Source organism: Falco naumanni, chromosome 1 (genome assembly GCF_017639655.2).
Source record: "Falco naumanni isolate bFalNau1 chromosome 1, bFalNau1.pat, whole genome shotgun sequence".
NCBI lineage: Eukaryota > Metazoa > Chordata > Aves > Falconiformes > Falconidae > Falco > Falco naumanni.
Window position 1 is genome coordinate 107,621,416 of NC_054054.1, and position 19,703 is coordinate 107,641,118.

General features: G+C 50.3%; 2 protein-coding genes across 3 annotated transcripts in view; both read right to left on the reverse strand.

The window, feature by feature from the left end:
* Positions 1-260: 260 nt before the first annotated feature.
* On the reverse strand, positions 261-2,622 carry DHRS13 (dehydrogenase/reductase 13). Its single transcript, XM_040616421.1, has 5 exons — positions 2,460-2,622; positions 2,265-2,383; positions 1,529-1,652; positions 1,152-1,463; positions 261-582 (listed from the first exon to the last, which is right to left on the reverse strand). The coding sequence occupies exons 1-5, from the start codon at positions 2,584-2,586 to the stop codon at positions 278-280; spliced, it is 987 nt and encodes a 328-aa protein (XP_040472355.1). The 5' UTR covers positions 2,587-2,622; the 3' UTR covers positions 261-277.
* An 829-nt stretch (positions 2,623-3,451) lies between these two features.
* PHF12 (PHD finger protein 12) overlaps positions 3,452-19,703 on the reverse strand; it is a 32,987-nt gene continuing 16,735 nt past the window's right edge. For both annotated transcript variants that reach the window (XM_040616398.1, XM_040616406.1), the window contains exons 4-15: positions 19,024-19,411; positions 18,335-18,455; positions 17,059-17,191; positions 16,195-16,359; positions 15,391-15,552; positions 13,475-14,291; positions 11,299-11,421; positions 9,790-9,933; positions 7,666-7,764; positions 7,010-7,092; positions 5,215-5,353; positions 3,452-4,608 (exon numbers count right to left, since the gene is read on the reverse strand). In XM_040616398.1, coding sequence (XP_040472332.1) covers positions 4,274-4,608; positions 5,215-5,353; positions 7,010-7,092; positions 7,666-7,764; positions 9,790-9,933; positions 11,299-11,421; positions 13,475-14,291; positions 15,391-15,552; positions 16,195-16,359; positions 17,059-17,191; positions 18,335-18,455; positions 19,024-19,411 — 2,709 coding nt within the window. In that variant the 3' untranslated portion in view covers positions 3,452-4,273. The remainder of the gene's footprint in view (positions 4,609-5,214; positions 5,354-7,009; positions 7,093-7,665; positions 7,765-9,789; positions 9,934-11,298; positions 11,422-13,474; positions 14,292-15,390; positions 15,553-16,194; positions 16,360-17,058; positions 17,192-18,334; positions 18,456-19,023; positions 19,412-19,703) is intronic.

Below are 19,703 nucleotides of genomic sequence, written 5' to 3' on the forward strand. Positions count from 1 at the left end.
AGGCCAGCAGCTTTGCTGCAAGTGCAAGGCAGGGTGCACTGCTTGTGCGTGTGCGCACACATGGGACAGTGCACTGTACAACGTGCACACGCGCCCATTGCACGGGGGCAGCCTGTGGGGCCCAGCTGCACCACTGGGGCAGGAAGCACAGCCTACCCCACTGACATGGCCGCTGCCCCCTGATGTGCCTCCTTGGCTGCCTCCATGCACACCCACCCTGGTGCCGCATGGGCGCAGGAGCTGACAGACATCCCCCTCTCTGTCACCAATGTAATTTTTATTGCAGGACGGTGGCGGGGGCAGGCGACGGGCTCCCTCCGGGCCCCACCAGCCCCACCAGCCTCTCGCTGGCCTCCCAGAGCGCCTGGGCCAGCCGGTCGTCCCGTGCCGCCGGCCACGGCTCCTGCGGGCGGCAGTTGGCAAAGTAGCGGCCACTGAAGCGCTCGAGGCCGTGGTGTGTGGCGCAGTGCAGGGATGTCTGGGCGCCCTCGGACGCGTCCAGGAAGAAGAGCCAGGCCAGCGGCTGGAAAAGTGGCTTCAGCCACAGTGGCATGTGGCGGAACAGCTCCGTGTTGACGAACCCTGGGGTGAGGGGAAACAGCTGTGTCGCACCCCCTGGCCTGGCCTAGCAGGGCCGGTGGTGTCTGGGTCAGTGGTGCACGGTGCTCCGTGCAAGAGTGCACCAAGGGGTGCACCACGCACAGGGACGCTGTGCCAAGAGATGCTCCCGGCAAAGGGACACGCTGTGCAGAGGCATGTTTCGTGCCAACAGCACATCGTGCAAAAGTGCACCATGCAAACAGATGCTACGTGCCGAGGAATACTCGTGCAAAGGGATGTTTTGTGCAAGGGGTGCACTGTGCAAAAAGTGCATCATGCAAAGCGACACTGTGCAACAGTGCACCCTGTGAACAGATACTCCATGCAAAGGGAGTCACCATGCAAAGGATGCTCTGTGCAGTGGGATACTGCACATGCAGGAATTCTCCGTGCAAAGTCCGCACCGTGCAAAAAGTGCACCATGCAAAGGCAGCCCTGTGCACACTGCTGCTCCCTGGAAAGCACGCACCGTGCAGACAACGCCCGGCACAATGGGACACCCAGTGCAAAGAACACCCCATGCAAACGCTGACGGTAAGCCAAGTCCCTACCTGGGTGCACGGCGTAGCATGTCACCTGGGTGCCCTGCAGGCGCGTGGCCAGCTCGCGGGCATGCAGCACGTTGGCCAACTTGCTGTCGCAGTAGTCCTGGAAGGTGGAGAGCAGCCCGGGCGGGGCGCGGCCCAGGGTGTCGAGGCGCAGGCGGCCAGCACAGTGGGCGCGGGAGGCGACGATGACCACGCGGCTGGGCGCACAGCTCTGCAGCCGCTCCAGCAGCAGCTGGGTGAGCAGGAAATGGCCCAGGTGGTTCACCTGGAAGGGGAGGCTGAAGCCGTCCTCCGTCGTGCCCCCGGCGCTCACGCCTGCAAAGGAAGCCATGGCAGCCCACGGTGGGGGTGCGGGGGGGCCGGGGGGGCCCGGCACTCACCGGCGTTGTTGATGAGGAGGTGCAGGTGAGGCTCCTGACGCAGGAAGGTGCTGGCAAAGGCTCGCACTGAGCGCAGGCTGGCCAGGTCCAGCTGCATGAAGCGCACCTCCTCGTTCCCTGTCTCCTGTGGGTACACACAGCCTGGGGCAGGGTCGGGGGGGCACCCTGCCCGGGAGGAGGGTACCCTGCCCGGAAGGAGGGCACCCTGCCCAGGAGGGGGGGCACCCTCTCCGGGATGGGGGTATCCTGCCCAGGAGGGGGGCACCCTGCCCAGGATCGGGTACCCTGGCCAGGATGGGGGCACCTTGCCCGGGATGGGGCACTCTCTCTGGGATGATGGGGGTACCCTGCCTGGGATGGGGGCTGCAGGGTGCTGGGAGGTGGGTGGGTGCCCAATGCCAAGGCTGGAGGTGCCCACGCTGAGGGTGTCTGGAATGCTTGGGAGTGTCCCATGGGGCTTTCTTGGGGGTGCCCAGGTGTGTCCTGGGGGTGCCCAGGGATGTCCCATGGGGGTGAGTGTCTCGGGGTGCCCCTGGGGTACTTGGGGGGTCCCATGGGGGCGCCCGTGTGATGCCCAGGGATGTCCCATGGGGGTGGGTGTCTCGGAGTGCCCCCGGGGTGCCCCTGCCGTGTCTAGAGACGCCCCAGGGCAGCGCTGGGGGACCCCCAAGGGTGCCTGCCGCCCCCCACGGGACGGCCCGGGGTCTGTGCGGGATGCCGGTGCCGCGGCCCTCACCGTGCGGATGCGGCGGGCGGCCGCCTCCCCCCGCGAGGCGCTGCGGGCCGCCAGGACGACTCGGGCCCCGCCGCGGGCCAGCTCCAGCGCCGTGGCTGCGCCGATGCCGCCGCTTCCCCCTGCGGAGCGGAGCCGTGAGCGGCGGGGCCGGGCCGGGGCGGTCCCGGAGCCGCGGGGTCCCTGCCCGGCGCTCACCGGTAACGATGGCGGTGCGGCCGCGCAGCGCGGGGGGGGCGCGGGGCGGCGGGGCGCGGCGCAGCCCGTGGCGGAGCAGCGTGTACAGCGCCAGCAGCAGCCCGGCGCCCAGCAGCGCCCACCCCATCCCGCCGCCGCCCCGGGCCGCCCCGGCAGCCGGCACCCCTCTCTCCGCGCCGCGGGAGGCGGGACGGGGCCGCACCGCGCTGCTCCTTGCGCAACCGGAGCGCGGGGCGGGCGGGGGCGGCGCGGCCGCCACCGGGGCAGCGGGGCGGGGGGGGGCGGGCACGGGGCGGCGCTGGCTCCGGACCCCGGGCCGCGACCTGCCCCCCTGGGTGCTGCCTGCCCTCCCCGGCTGCTGAGTGCCCCCCCCTCCCCCCGGCTGCCACCTCGGCTGCCGGTTGCTCCCTCCCCGGACTGCAACCTGCCTGACTCCCAGACTCAACCTGTCCCCGTGCCCCCCCCCGCAGCTGCTGCCTGCTCCGGACTGCAACCTGCCCCCCAGCTGCAACCTGCCCCCCCTTGCAGCCTACCTCCCACCTGTAACTTGCTCCCGAACTGCAGCCTGCCCCCCCCTTGTTCCCAGCACGCTGCCCTAAGGGAGAGAGTGGGGGTGCACGCGGGTGCCCCGAGGGCCAGACCCCACCTCTCTCACCCAGAGCAGTGGCAGCTGCTCCTGGTTCCTGGAACATTCAAGGTCAGATTAAGGTGAAGAGGTGCCTGCCCTTGCAGGGGTCCTGGACTAGACTTACCTTCCAAGGTCCCTTTTCCAACCCAAACCCTTCTGTGACTCCATCACCTTCCGACCCTCATCCTCCTCCCTCCTGGACATCAGCATCCTCGCATCCTCCCGCATCCCCACGCAGGACACGCTCCATGCGGGCACAGCCCCTTCCCGCAGCACAGGCTCCGCTTCCCCAGAGAGCACATACTCTGGGGATGCTCCAGGTTGTGGTGACAAGAGTTCAGACAGACAGTCGGAAAACAGAATGTGAAGTATTTTTTTTTTATATACAGAATACAGGAAAGTTTCTGTAAAGTCTAAAACGTTACAATTACTATGTACAGTGGAACTAGCTGTTCTGCTGCGGGGAGGTGGCATAGAAACAAAAGAGACAGACAGGTTACGACAAACGATCTGCTACAATAGACAATTTGAGGAACGTCATACCACATGTAGCACTGTACACAGCTTTAAAACATTGAAAAATGCCATCACTGATGTATTTACACAGAATCCAACACTTTTCCTTATTCGAAATAAAAATAGGATGGACACCAGGAAAAGAACTCATTTCTCACTGCCCATAATACACAGTAGCTACTTGTAGTGCAACCATAGCAGGGAGGGATGGGAAAAATAACTGTGGGAAGAAGAGCGCTTCTTTACATTAAATAAAACAATGATATTGTATAGATTTGCTGTATGAAAACTGTATTTCTCTTTTAATATAAAACTATTGTCACTGGCACAAAATAGAACAAGTTTCTGATTATTTTACAACTGCATGGGAACTATCTGTCAGAGAGAGTCCTCGAGTCAGACAGCGGTCGCCCCTCGCTCTGACACGTCCTGCTCTCACTGCAGTTTTCCTTTTAAAATGAAATGTATAGTACAAATATATGTGCAAATGCCCCTAAAACTTGAGCAAAAAAGAAAAATTAAAAAAAGTTAAACGTTCTTCATTTCATGCAAACGGCGTGTGAACAGTCTCTGGGCCGACACAAAAAAATCCCACCTCGGTTTGTACATTTTTGCATTGCAAGAGTCTGAGGGCGTTTTCCTTTACTTCAAAGCTCTCTTCCTAAAATTCCTAGGGAACTGAGTTGGACCGCAGCACGGGCATCTGGTGGGGTTTCAGAGAAAGCTTCTCCTCCAAGTCCATGTCTTGTACTAAGGCAGTGTCCCCCTTGGGCTGTTTGGTCGCAAATTCAGTAATGCTGAAAACAAACTGCAGGCAGCCCAGCTTGATGTAACTGCCGTGGTGGAGCAGGGCTGTCCCCTCCCAGCCGGCCCCGCTGCCCCCTATCAAACTGGAGCTGCTGGCTTTGCAGTTACAGGGTTTCCGATGCTGCCCTTGCGCCTGTGAATTCATCACAGCAGCTTCTTCATGCGGCTCCTCTTCCTGTTTTCTGCTTTTATGTCGTTCTAGAAAAGAAAGGAGAAAAAAAAACCCACCACAACAAAAACACACATGTAAGATTTGGGCAGGCCAGTGACAGTTTGTTTTCATCAGCAGGGTCTACTGCTGAGGTGCCTCAGGGGTAAGATCCTCCAGCCATGAGGCATTTCAGTCTGCAGGAAGCGGCGGATGAAAGGGAAATGGGAATCTCCCCACCGCCCTGGAAAGATTATCTATTTTGGCAGCCAAAACCCCCCAAAAACAGGAGGAAGCTGATCAGGTGGAGAGCAGGAGTAAGCCACGCAGGGATGGGATGCCTATAGCACAGCCCAGCTCACCTCCTCACACAACCTGGGAGGGGAGGACACGCGTGGTGAACCCCCTCGGTCCAGCCGGAGCTGGTGTCAGGCAGGGACCCGTGGCACGGCTCGCAGCAGAGCACGCCGCAGGCTGAGGCACTTCCCAGGCCCACACAGGGAGGTTATAACCCAGGCTGACTCCCGGGGAGAGGCTCCCCCTTTTCCCAGGGGTGCAGAACAAGGGGCACCAAGGAATGGATTTGCACCCGCTCCTGTCCCCCTCCAACAGCTCCCCGGGGCGGTGTGTGGGGCTGGCGCCGTCTCAACACTCACTTATCACACTCTGCACTTTGGCAACAATACTGCTGGGAGGAGTGGGCGTCATCTTCTCTGAGAAGTCACACGAATACAGAACATTGTCCACGGTCGTCCCATGCTCACTGTAGTTCAACAGCTCGTAATGTTTCGTATTCTGGAATTAAAAAAAAAAAAAAAAAAAAAAAAGGATGAGGTGGGAATTGAGACACCAAGTCAGAAGGGCTTCTGCTCACATACCCCTTTTTTGGAGCACAACCCCTTTCTGTTGATGGTTAAATAACAGCAATTAAAATATCCCCCGGCTTCACAGACCACCAACCTGACCCTTGTGCACGGCTCACGCTCACAGAACAGCTGTCTTTTCAGCGGGAGCTGCTTCCCGGCAGGGAAAGGAGGGCCAAAGCAGCTCCGAAGAGAAGCAGGTTTTACCTACTGCACTTGGACCGACAGATTTTTTGGAAACAGGGATTCAAGCTGATTCTCACAATGGGAGCACACCATTTGAAGAGGCACACTAGACGCAAACTTGGCCCCAGACCTGTACCTAGCAGGGAAGAGATGTGCTTTGGAAAGCAGACACAAGATGGCAAGAGGGATCCCAGCGTGCTGCAGCAGCCGCCAGACAGCGACAGTCTGGGATTTACAGGCCTTGTGCAGATGCTGAAATGCCAGGAGACATTACTGTGACACAGCATCACGCTCCACTGAGCTTTGCAGAGGATGCTGAGAAAGTGGAAGAGATTTCAGGTTAGCTCATAGGAATCATCTGAAGGCTGGAGACCTTATCCCCCAGGGACTTACAAAGCCTTAATCAAGTTACAAAAACTCCCTGTGCACCGGGGAGTGAAGTTTTCAAGTATCCTGCAGAGACCAAGGCCAAGTGTGAGCTGCCAACGGGCAGAAGCAGCAGAGTTAAGGAAGGGGAATTCTCCCTCCAGAGCAGCCACAGCCATAGGAGGCCTGCTGGAGCATGGAAGTTCAGCACCTAGAGCCTGATTTAGGACTGACCACTGTGAGGAGATGCTTCAACACAGATTTAAGGTCTGGATCCCATTACAGAGTGTGTTCTGTAGCTTGTAGTGCACTGGAGGAATGGCTAAAGCTGGCTGTGGGTTAATCCTGGATCCTGCTCAGTAGCTCGTCGACAAATGGTGAAATAAAAGATTTTGTCTTGCTTCAAAGACTGCTCCCATGCTAAGAGACATCTCCAGTGGCGCTTTTATTGGCAGACCCGCCAACCTATTTACTTCCAAGAACAGACTAATCTCTGGACTGTAGTTAAGGAGCAAATGTAGACCTCTGTTTATGCTGAGAGCTTAACTGAAATTTTAGTTAAATAATTTATATACAGAGTACTGCAAATGGCACAAACACTTTGCACCACCATCACACCTGAGAGCAAGAGACTCTGAGCAGTTCCTTGTTTTGTGCCAGCTGAGGTTTGATGTCGACAGGTAAAATTTTGCTTTTACTAGCAACGCAGCTGGATCAAAAAGTATCTAACAGTTTCTATGACTTTTTCATTCCCTAGACACCATCAGTGACAGTGCTTACTTGTGGTCAGTCTTTGTCCACAAGCAGTTAGCTCAGAGAAATCAAGCTGGCAGAGCTCTGTGCTTCAGAAAAGGGTTTGACAGAAAACGCTGACGCAGCCTTCACTGGAGTGAAACCATTCACAGCCCTGGCTCTTACTTTGTAGTCCACAAAGGAGTGCCACACAAAGACAACCTGCTGCCTGCATCTCCAGCTCCCACTGCCATGCATGCCAAATAATAAAAATTAAAAGAAAAACCACCACTCAAGCACTCACCTCATCGTAGAATATGCAGGCATGTTTGCCAGACACATAGTTACAGTGACCATAGCTTGTAAGGCACACATCCATATCAGCTCCTGTCAATCAGGAGGACAAAACAAGCTCAGTTCATTTCAGAAAGAAAGAAAAAAAAAACTGTCAGGCAGCAGAGAACAACAGACAGAATTAAACTTCAATTAGCAAAACAACAGGGGAGCAACTGCCTTTGTCCGTGCTCCCAGGACTGCATGAATAATGCTGCGATAAGCCACCGAACAAAGTTTCAGTGGGGGAAGGGAAGGCTAGCAGGCAGCTCCATGAAGGTTGAAGAGCATTTCACAGTTACTGGGTCCACCCAGAACGCCAGAATAATCTAAGCAAAAAGAAATGAAGCCTGCAAGCAATTTCTTCTAAGTCTTCTCTCCATCAGTCAGGCATTAGGTCTCCAGTGCAGCCATTCCGCTAATTTTGATGCCAGCCAGGTTACAAAGGTGCAACCCCACAAAGATTCAAATGGACTGGGAACTTCCACATTTCTTGGTAGTGAAGAATCCCAGTACCCGTGGCCACAATGGGTCCGTTTTCTTTGACACCCACTTGGCAAACACTTCAGGAGGGCCAGGGAGAACCACCCTGATTCTGAAAGGTCAGGGCTGTAAACAGCTACTCACCTGTCCCTATGTAGAGGGTTCGATAGCACATATTGACTGCACCCCCTAAGCCCATCAGAGGATAGAACACCGCCCGGGCTTGCACTTCCTTTCTTTGCGCTGCAAGATAAAAAGAAATTACCTCAACAACGTTATCAGCTACAAAGGCTGCTTGACCTCAGTGTCCCCAGCACTAGACTCTGCAGAAATCTAAGATCCTAAGGAGGATGCAGTCAGCTTTGGCCTAAACACCAATTCCCAACCCTCTAGGAATGTTTGTGCACTAAACATCTTTTTGCCAGTCATCAGAGAAAATTGCTCTCTCCAGCAACCCGCACAAGCCATGCAACTGGGGGAACATTAATGCCAAGTGTGTGCAATGGAGCCACACCGAGGAAAACACAAACAGCCTACCACCAGCTTCTTTCTTAATCTTTTCCACTTTGGGTAATCAAAGAGCTGAGTCTTGCTGTCAAAGTGCCGCTTAAAAAAAATTGGTGCTGGTGAATGTCACCAACTTAACAGCTGCGATTTCACTTCTAGTGAAACTGCAGGAAAAACACACAGCTTGAACAGGGCCTGCCCAGGGAGCAGCCCAGCTCCCAGGGCAGGATGATTTACCGAGTGGCTCCTTTCCCCTCAGGCTGGTCCCTGCGGCACACTCAGAAATGGCTGGTCCAGGGCTGAGCTTCCAGAGCAGCTCCCTGGCAGCCAAGTTCAAATCACATATTCTCACATGCCTACATCAACTGGGCAGAAAATCATCTTCTGTGGAAGAGATACCAGACTCTGGTGGACCGTACAGACCTAGCAGGATTTTGGCAGCTGTCTTTTGGGGGTAAGCCCCTTCTACGCACAGAATTTAGGCCTCTCCTAACACCAAATGTGCGTGACAGCTTTACACCAAGAGTGTGAAATCAAAGAACACAAGGATTATGACAGGTTGTTTGGAGAGCTACCTATGGCAAGAGCATTGGCCACACTGAGTGGCATTACTGGACGGGCAGCACGCAGCGCAGCTGTTATCTGCAGGTTCCCACCTCTGCCTGCTGCCTGGCACAACCCTCTCAGCCGTCTGGCTCTGCTGGCTCAGCTGGGCTCACTAAAGGCTTTGGATCTAATATTTCATCAGCGATGCTAAACAGTCAGCTGGATGCATCGTTCCTGCCCAAAAAGGGTGATGGGTTAAGAGAGCATCAATCTGCCTTTTGAAAGGCAGACTGCTGAAGAATTTCCAGAACTCATCTGTTCAACGAGCAGCACAGGAACGCAGCTCATATCACAGCCTGGTGCTGTGTACTACAGCAGTGTTCAAAAGAAGATTGACAAAGCATTTAGAGAATGCTGTGGCGCAGCGGCAAGCGGGCAGGCAAGCACAGAGTTTCAGAAGGTTACTGACTGCTAGCAGACTTCTAAAGATCTTGTCTTGGATATTTACCCCCAGGCCTAGCAGAGGGGGAGCAGACAACTGCTTCCACAACAAGGCTGGCCACTTAGTGCTTGAAAGCCAATTAAACTGACTGGCTGCATGCAGACGAACACGAAGCCATGTTCATCTTGCAGCTTTAGGTGTTAGCACGCCAATGCCAGTGACCATAAACAAAGCCAATGCTGAACTCGGGAGATTTCCAACAGAAGCACAAGTTGGTTTCCCCTATTTGCATTAGTTGCATTTAGTGTTTCAGCTTGACAGGGACATTATTATGACCAGGCAATGACAACGTTACACATTTATTCTGTGCCCCAGTTTCTCCTGTTCAAGTGCTTGTCTCACAAGCAACTTCTCCAGAAAGAGAGAGCAGGAATTCACATATTTCTCTTGCCCGTCTCAAAGGTGAGGACAAAAAACCCAAACCCCACAAAAACAGGTGAACCTTCCCATCTCTTGCTAATTCTAAGATGAATAAACCACAATTTTATTAAAGATCTCCAGCGGAAAACCAGAAGATACTGAGGGATACTAGAGGAACCTGGAGGAGTTTCTGGCCAGTGGATATCCAGAGCAGGGGAATAAGAGGAAAGAAACATGAAAGGCAGCATCAGACAGATACCAGAAGAAAAGGGAGATCTCCTTCAATGAATAGGCAAGGGAGTGCCCAAAAGCTACATCTTAACATAAACCAACTATTCTAGGGCTGTTCTTACCTTCAATGTGGTTTCCCACAGGAGATTGCTGATGGGAACTGACACTGCTCGCTAGAGACTGAGCTTTGGAAGGGAAGAGCTGATGTATTCTCTGCAAGGCCAGAAACTTGATCAGCTGCTCATCCAGCATATTTATCTCAATCTCTGTCAATAAACAAAAAGCAATTAGTAAGGTATTCATGGAAAAGGTGTAATCTGAGCTGCAGGGGATTTAACTGTCCCACTTTCAAACTTGCCATTTGCTTCAACAGCAAAGACTTGACAAATTTTGCAATACCAGGAACCTTACATATAGGTGATCTATTACTTCATATGCTCTCCTGTAAGCAGTGTGTGATGAGAGTGGCAGCGACGGCCAGAGCTACAGCTGAGGCAGCAAGCAGAAGTTTAGGGGAACAAAGACTGATACAAGTTGAAGATCTGCTCTTTTGGCTCAGAATCAACAGGCCTGCAGAGGTGGACATTGCCACCGCGCCCCTCTGGGCAGCAGGCTGGCTCTTGTGAAGCTCCATCACCTAGTTAGAAAGTCTAGCCCTACATTACAGAGGAAAGCTGTAACCATCTCTTTGAAGCTGCTACAGGCTCAGTCTCGAGTCACACGCTTTCGCAGTGGGGTCAATTAAACCAAACAGGGCAATTCAGACAATTTATTAACGAGCTTTAAAACCGATCTGTTGCCGATAGCTTTGAAGTATTTATGTTTGTAAAGCCCTGCAGAGTCTGCTTTCTGGCAGCAAGGGGGCTGGCTAACCTCTTCTTCCAAGAGCTTTCTCCACACCAACTACAGCTAAAACAGCTGGCAGAAGAAGCAGAGCTGTAACAGCCTTTCCTGAGAGCAGAGAAGTCATCTGGGCAGGCTGAGCAGTCAGGGTTCACCCAAAAAAGAGGGTCACACACTGGCAATGCCAGAAAGGCTGTCTGTCAAATGTAGAAGTCTTTGGCAACAGCCTCAGTACACCATGGATGATTGCTGCTCAGCCATCTCCTCCTCCTGAAGTCACTCCACTAAGGTTTGGCATTGCTTGCCAAGTGCAACAAAAGGAAAATAAAAAACGGGCCAGTCCAGGAGAAGACTGACAGAAGCGGAAATAAATTAGAAAATTAACTGACCCGTTAGAGCATCACCACTCAGGTGACTGCTTGACTACAAGATCTATTGTTGCTGGCCTTTATGCCCATCGGGAACAGCTCTGGATTGCAGCTAGCACCACAACATGGCAGGACTGCAGGTTTCTGCATGTGATTCCACCTGGAAAGCAGCCTGTGCAATAGCTTTGTGATCGTTCCCCAGAAAAGCTTCAGGCAGAAACACTTCATTGGCCTTGCTGCCTTGGCAACACCACAAGTAGGGAAGCACGTGACATATTTAAGGTAATGTATACCCAGCCCCACCCTCACCTGACTGCAACCCTTCCTTTATCTCTGAACTTCTCCTGAAGCAGAGACAGAACGCTGGAGGGAAGCAAACAGGCAGGGCTAGTAGAGACTGATAATGAACGAAATACTCACCGCCATCCACAAATGCTTTCAGGGAACTGGTGAGGTCCAACATAGCTGCGGAGTTTGAAGTGAGGGATGAGGGTAGAGTTAAAGCGCTTCCTATGGATAAGGTGCTGGGACTGACCTTACCATCTACAGAGAAAGATGGTGCAGAGAAGATATGTCACTGTGACGTTCGCAAGACATGCACCCAGCCTTCAGGCTGCACTTCACTTACAAGCTGCTCAGAATGACTAATTTTGCTCACAGGCACGTATTTGAAAAAGGCCTGAATTAGAGGCCATTAGCTTTCTCCTGCTCACAGAAGGACTACTGTGTGCCTCCAGCACAGAGCCAACCGCTTCTGCCTCTCCGGTTGTCAGAGGAATTCTAGACCTAAACATTTAAGCTCCTACTCCCTGTTTGAAGCAGCAGCAATGACAGACTATAAGTGATGTCCTACAGAGATGGGAAAGATGAGCACCAAGTCCCCAGGAGCTTCAGGAACTTACTGAAGCTATACACACTCGCCAAGTTGCTTGTCTAGGTCTGAACATGCATTAAAAGTACAACTGGCCCATTTTTATTTCTGCATGATTATCCTGTCTAGGGTGTACTTCACTGTCCAGTAAGAATGTGACAGTCATAAGCAGATTTTATTATTTACAAAGTAAAATCCTACTGCTTTGGCAGCGACTATGCAGCTAAAAGAGGCAATAGCAACTGCCAGAAAACAAAATCCCTTTAATGCATTGTGATACCAGATCTTCCTGAGTTGGTTTGCTTGGTGGAACTATTATAAGCCTGAAATTTATGGCCAAAAAAAAAAAAAGTAATGAACAATTTGTATTTTTGTACTCAGCAACCATAATTTAATATTTGTTATAAATATATATACACATCATGTTAGATAGAGAATCGAAACATTTACACCTTTCCCAAGACACCACACCAAAATAATGTTTTAACCTGCATTTTGTAGAATGCAAGTGCTTTGCACCAAAAGCAATTATTTAACATCTTAAGTAACTGCAAAATTACATAGGTTTGTAGTGCTCTTCAAACCACAAGCAGTAAGTTTCCTATAGCATGGTCACATTTCTCCTACGAAAACTTCTCCCAGTCTTGCATTTCTAAGCAGGGCATGGTCAAACCGGAAGCGTCAGAGTAACCAAGTTTTTTCAGCAAAAAGCAAGGAAGCCAAGTACTCTGGGGACTGCTTCCAAACACGAGGAAAAGCTCAGAAGTTACTCATTAAGGAATTTGAAAAAGAGTAATAGAGATGTTGCCTCTGTTGCTTGCAATCACCAGATTAGAGTCACTCCACGCAAGCTTGCCACTGAGCAGCTAGGAATGGCGAGAGGCGACAGCTCCATCGCGCGCTTTTCAGCGACTGCCTCAACCCAACGTGCACAAAGGGTTTGCTAGTTGGAGTGCTGAGCTGGTGTGGGGAGAAGCAAGAGAAGGAGAATGTTTCAAAGCAAAAGCTTCTAGCAAAATTTGAGTTACGGGCAGCTACTCTGACTTCAGCACCTATCAACACCTTTGACTTGATGTTTTTAAAATGCATGTACCTATTCTTTGGTGGAACAGCAAGGGTTTTGGGTTCAACTCAGGACAGAGATGGTATATGCAAGTTGGTGACTACCCTGTATTAACACACTAGCAGATACTAGAGACAGCTTCCCAAGTCTGCATTTCTCTAACACCAAGGCCTCGCAGCCGAAAACTTCAAACACATCTGTACTAGGGGACACAACCATCACCACAACAGTTACTGTGCGTGGAGATCACGTATCAGACAGCTGCTCTTGTCAGGAGGACTATCTTGCAACCAAACTAGTGCTTTAAAGCAAACTGGTAGGTTTACAGCAGCATTGGAGAGGCCAGTTGTTGAACAGCGAGACGGCAGCCAACCGATTTAAAAACTACTGCTGCTTTCCAGAATAAAATTGATCTACTATCCCACTTCTCAGCACGGAGTTGCCCTCTCAGATATATGCAGCCTCCAAAATCCACCCTGTGGTTCCCATGAAGGGATCCAAGACAGAAGAGACTTGAGAAACTTCTCCCGGCTCTCCACAGAAAGCCCAATCCCAGTTAAACTATAAAAAGAGCTTTATTATTAGAGCCTTGAGGTTCCGAATAACACTTAGCCTGAACACTTTCTCAGCCCTGGGGCCAAGATCAGCCGTTCAGCGCGTACCTGAAGGTGGTGCTGGTGAACAGAATCTGTTTGTGGATCCAACAGCAGAGATGCCATCTCCTGCAGCCTGCGGAGGGGTGAGAGCCCTGGTGGCAGTCAGAGGGGAGCCCATAGACCGCAGATCTGCCGTCAGCGGCGGTCCTATCTGTGTCTGCACATTCTTTCTTTGCAAAGTGCTGGTGGTCTCCAGGCTGGCACAGGAGCTCGATATGGACGTAGGCATACTTGTGACGGGCACAGAACCCCTTTGTGCACAAGAAACAGGTCCTGCTACGTTTTCCGTTTTGACAATGGTTCCAATGGTGTGATTCAGAAGTCCACAACTTGCTGGGGGTGTGAGGGGCCGAGGCCACGTTTGCCGATGAGACAAAACAGGTATTGTGTTACCAGATCCGACTAGCCTCTGGGAGTCACTCAACTGTGCTGAAGATTCGGACGAAACGCTGTAGAAATGAGGACCGTTTACTTTAATGTCAGAGGCTGTCGGCCCGTTCGAAGTCCCACAAGAAGACACCTTCTTGGATTTATCTATACAAGAGCTGCAGTTGACATCTTCCTGTGACAAAGTCTGCTGGGGTTGCGAGGAGCTCAAGGAATTCTGGGTGGTAATCCCTGAGGTGCAGGATGACATGGAATAGAGGGAAGGTGTGGGTGCCTTGTCAGCTGCCTGGTAAGGGTTGGCGAGTGAGCCATCTGCCACAATAACAGGCTTAATATCAGCCTTCTCTGTTTGTTCAGAGTCCCAAAGCGAAGTCATCTGCTTAGCAGATAAATGTTTCAATATGCTGCACTGGAGCGCAACAACACTACAGAGCCACTGGGAGGAAGAAAAAAGCGCAGGTTAGCTCCACAGGCAGACAGTGCTCCAAACCTCAACAGTTACTCCATCGTTCAGCCAGCTTGAAGAAATTCAGCTGCCTCACTGTGCTGCTGACCGCTCAGATGCAGCCTGGAACTACAGCATCTGCTCTGATGCTCATCTAGAATCAGGAGAAAATTTTGTCCAGAGGTACAAAAGCACAACCAAAATTACGTACTATTTATCTCCATGCCAGGGACAGTACACATGGGAGCAGAGGTTAAAGGAGAAGGCAGCGGACACACTTCCTCACCCCCGAACTCCTCCTCCTCTTCACTTACTAAGCGTTGTAACTCTTCAGCTAGTTACAAACACGTCTTTCACCAATACAGGCTTCTATCCAAACACAATCCTTCAACTTACTCCGTAGCATGCTGGAAAGAAATGCTGATCTACGTCACACTACAGGGAGCCGCCTGCCAAAGCTGGGGTGGAGAGCACCTTTCCCTTTACACAAGGTAGAGGAAGACCAAAAGATTTATTGCAAGTTTTAAGCTCCATGGTGAATGTGCACCTGCCACACAGAAGAACCCCGCCTGAGCTAACAGGAGGACTCAACTACACCACTGATTGCAAAGCAACATGCCTTCGCATCGTGGGATCTGGCAAGAAGTTTCATACAAGATTTAAACACTCCTTGGACCTTGATTTAAAAGCCAAAATCTATCAGCAAAAAAAAGTAGCCCAGAAATGTGACGTGAACATACAAATAAGCGTGTCAGAGAGCAGCCTTACATAATCAAAGTGGAAAGTATTTTCCCCTCAGCCAGGAAATAAAGATGACATCTAGACAGAAAGCCCTCGACTCCACTCTTAAGGCCAGAAGACTATTTCACCACTTCCCTGAAGTGTCAAATGAGGAGTTTTACATTTCACCTGGAAAGCCAAAATGAAGTTTTAATGGGCAAGGGTGTCAGAGACAAGACAAGCTATCACCTTCAGACATGATTTTGAGACTGGTTTCCTAGACAACTGCTCTGATCATGACTGAAATGGAAGAGGATCTTTGCACCAAAGCAACTACAGACACAGAGTCCAAGCATTTGACTTCATTTACCTCCTGTTGTTCTGTCTGGCTGGCTAAGTGCTCAGTGTTCAAAAGGTGCTTCTGCAAGGGTTCCTCAGGGATCCCGTTACAGATCAGCTCGCCATCTCTAATTGCTGCAGGCGCAAGTAACGGGGGTGGAAGCCGGTATTGGGACTTTATAGCATCAGGAACCTACATTGTGGAGAAAGAAGATCACACATGAGAACAATTGAGACTCAAGAATGACTAGTTAAAAGTGCCTAACCAGCACAATGCTTTGCGTTTGCTGCTTTCTGACCCAAAGGAGCCCTGCAGACAATACATCAGAAGTTTTGAGGACTAAGTACTTTCAATTGATGCAGCCACACTGAAATTAATAGGCTTTATTCCCTTAGGTCAGGCATGACTTCAGCACAACGTGGTGGCTACAGTGTAAGACAAGTCATAAAAAAAAGGCCAAATAAGAAGGGAAACCTGTATGGCATTTTTCAGGCATTCTGGCAGCAAACACTCTGCAGGGTTTAACACAGCAGCCCCAACTCTGACCGTAGGGCCACCTTCCAGAAGTTGTGTTGTACTTTCTATGCTTGTGCTGGATTTAAAGGCTTACGTGTAAATAGCTGAGCCTTAGGGTTGGTGGAAAAAGAGCTCCTTAAATCCTACATGTAGTGAAAAGTAACTGCTGACTCCCAGACCTCTCACCAACATGTTCATTCAGACCCCACCCTCTTCCTCCTGCCCCAAGAGGCCACCTCTACTGGGCGTGCTGGTGTCCCTTCCAAACTAGAATACATACGCGGGGATTTTCACCAACACCTACTTGTTTCCACTTACCTTCAAACCTTTTCTCTTTACTGATTGAAGAACTCTGCGATTCGGTGGATGTTTCTTATGGATTCGGTTTAAGAAATCCACTTTGACAACATGTTGAGATATCGTGTCCTGGAACCGGTCAAATACTCGGCACCGATTACTCAGGGTCAAGTTCTTCTGGTTCAGCTGGGTGATCAGATAATGCCACAGGAGTTAGGGATCTGCGGGTCACTCTAATGTACCCTAAGATTTTCATTACGCCTCGTAGCACTGGCAGTACAGCACCAGCTCAGCTTTAGACTATTTGTTTCCTGCAGCACTAACCATTTCTGTTAAAGGGCACATTGCTGGAGATGAATACAAAAGCACTTAGAGGCCTACTAAGCAGCATCAATGCTCTCAGAAGCAGTTTGTCTGGGCGCAAGCCCTTTGTTTCAGCCCCCTGTTTCCTGAGTATTTAAGTCTCAAGCACACTGCTTTTCCACAAATGAAAACTCCCTCTTGGAATGAAAGTTTTTTGGGTTAAGCATGCAAAGGATTACTTCCCCTATTTGTAGCACTGTGCTGCTTTGTGTCACAGTTCTGGAAGCTCATCTAGATCTTAAGGAGTCCAGTCTGAAAACTAGACAAGCTGTCAGTGAGCCACAATCTGAGCTTTCAGCTTCAGTTACAGGAAGGAGTTCCCCCATCTTTATATTTTATTGCAGATAGCAGCATCATATTCCTTTGGAGAGTGCGTTGCTTGCAGCAGGAGCTTTACAAGCGTTACGGGGAGCAATGAGAGCTCAGAAGCTGTTTTACATTTGTTGTACTTTGTCCTTTAATGGACCTGCCAGGTTCCACTCCAGCATCCGGTTACCATACTGCAATCATAGTCCTGCTTACCACCACGTGTTCTATGTGATTTGGGCACATCCATCTACCCAGAGGCATGGCAGTAAGCGGTGGCTCCAGACAATCCATGTGGAACAGGAGTGGGCAATAATCACACTGAATTAGAGGTGCCACTCTGCAACTCCTGCAAAGAGAGTGCCATATCTTATTTCCCATACAGAATAGAGAGTATACACTGAACACGCAAGCAAGCTCAACTAACCACTTCAGCTTATCTATCCCCACCAATTCCCCCTATGCTATGTTACTTCCATCTAAAATTAGGCTTCCAAGTTGTAACGACCTATATGGACCTTCTGCAAGACCCACTCAAGGCAGAAGGACTTGCCCATGCACGTGAGGCTTCCTCACTACAAAAGAGGTCCTCTGGCAGGAGGAGATGCCGTTGCTGGAAAGCTGTAAGTACCTGGCAGATTCACATAAGCAACTTTCCAAGTTGAACTCGTACATTAGTTCTGCATTGCTTCATTCAGAGATTGAAATTCAGCAAAAAATTTAGAGATCAAAAGGAAATCTCAGATTTAGGTTATTAAAATTTTCCTCAGGTGAATCGTGCATTGTGAAGTTGGGACATTTACTTCAACCAGATGTTCTCGGAACAAATCTCAAACTCCAGAAAGCTACTACAGCTGATTCCCCATGCTTTAAAGAAGTCTTCACTCTATGGCAAAGTCAACAGGTATTCCCTACAAAAGCCCACCTGAGTCTCCACTCCACTTCCAGAAACTCACTCTGACTGGGTTCCTGAAATAAAGTCTTCCGTTTTCACTGACATTTCAAATAGGGATTTATCTATGCATTTTTTTTATTTAGTTATAAAAAACAGCAGTATTTTTCTACTGGTTTTCAAATTTACTATTTCAGCACAATATTCCTATTTGCCTTGGGCTTATATCCCTCTCAGTAGATTTCTATTTCCTAAAGGTCACCTCCTTGCATACTTCCTTTACAAACCATAAACAAATATCTCCATTTACTAAACCCATTTTAGTAGAAAAATACTGAAGACAAGATGGCTCACTCTCTTCAGGCGACATTTTAAAACCCTTCACAGCCACGCAGGGCTGCAGAAGCCACACCTACACTTGCCATGGTTAAACATCTGTTAAGTAGCAAAGATGATCATTCCCCCATTTGTTTAGAGGGCTGCAAGCAGGTAAAGAAGGTCAATGGGAAAGGGAACAGGTCATCTACTTTCTCCAGTAAGAACTTTGCTCCGGTGAAGGGTGCAGCTACACCAAATAACTTCCCTGGAAGAGTCAAATACCTGTTGCATGTGAAGCAGACTTTCACCGGCAAGGGAACCAAACCATTGTGGTCTAACTCGTGTTGTGCTTTCTTGACATTCTTTCCTGTGGTTTCTTCCTTTCTCCTCCTCTTACTAGTACCTGAAAGTAAATTTTAAAAGACTTTGGGTTACCCACACAGAGATTTTCTTTCTATTAGATACACATAATCAACCCAGAGAGAGGCAAGCAGAAAAGGCAAAGAGAGCTGCTTAAAGAACCCTTATCAACCACTAAATCTAGCCTTAACTGAGACAGAGACTGTCTTTGAAGGCAGGTATATTTGATACTTAATAGTTTCAGTGACATCCTATACATTAAGTCACTGGTTTGTTACTAATTATTACCATAAATCAAAATCAGGTATTTTGACCATTGAAATTTTTTTCTTCAGGTTGATGATGCAGAACAAGGTGACAACAGCAAGCATCTACCACAAGTGCTGATGAAGGTGTAGCATGTAGTAGCAGTGTCCCCACAGCTCACAACTGCAAGGCCACCTGCTGCTGGACAGCTGGAGGACAACCAGGGGCACTTCTGTACCCTCTGCTTTCACCAGTGAGCATCACTGGAGCAGCAACTACCAAGGAGCCAGGAGGGAAAAGAGGCAAGATGGCAGCAGGATGCAACTGCAGACATCTTCAGCAACACTAGACAAGCTGGTGCTCACCTGGAAGTGCTGTGGTGCAGGTCAGTTCATTCGGCAACTGGAACTGCGTTGGGTTCCTTTCCATGGCAGCAGCAATAAGAAGCTCAAAGGGTCGCTTCAGCTGGGGCTGCCCACAGTCCATTTCTGCAATGGCAGAGTCATCATCCACGTCAATTATGTCCTCATCGACATCATTCTGCTCTGAGTTGGGGGTCTCGGTGCTGGCATTGGATGTGGGAGTGCCAGGCCGGCTTGCTCTCCTTTCCAAGATCCTGGCATGCGCATTAGCCCTGATGCTGCTGCTAGACCTGTCCAACAGGTCTGCGTCACTGGTGGGGGAGGTGGTCCTTTTCCCAGATTTGTCCACCAATCCATTTACCTGCCCCAGCTCTTTCTTCTGTTCTCGCTTCTGCACGACATGAATAGGCAGGCTTATCATGGAGGCCACAAAAAAAGCACATCAACCTTGACAAATAAGCAATCGAAGACAAAGAGCATCTGAAAAGACTTGAGCCACTTACAACTTTCCCCGTGAAGTCACTACAGCCTTGACCTAGCAAAAATAATTTGATTGCAGCTAACGTATAGATGACAAAACAGCTGAAGGGAGCCAAGGCATGGGGAAGAAAATGAGCATGTCTCTCCTTTCAGAACAGCCGTATTTTTTGAGTTCAGATCAGGACAACGCTTCACAGCATCTA

Coding starts and splice junctions, on each gene's coding strand:
- DHRS13 (XM_040616421.1), bottom strand. CDS start 2,586: ATGGGGTGGGCGCTGCTGGGCGCCGGGCTGCTGCTGGCGCTGTACACG. Junction 1,653..2,264: donor CCGCCCGCCGCATCCGCACG/GTGAGGGCCGCG, acceptor GTGTACCCACAG/GAGACAGGGAACGAGGAGGT. Junction 1,464..1,528: donor CCTCCTCATCAACAACGCCG/GTGAGTGCCGGG, acceptor CTTCCTTTGCAG/GCGTGAGCGCCGGGGGCACG.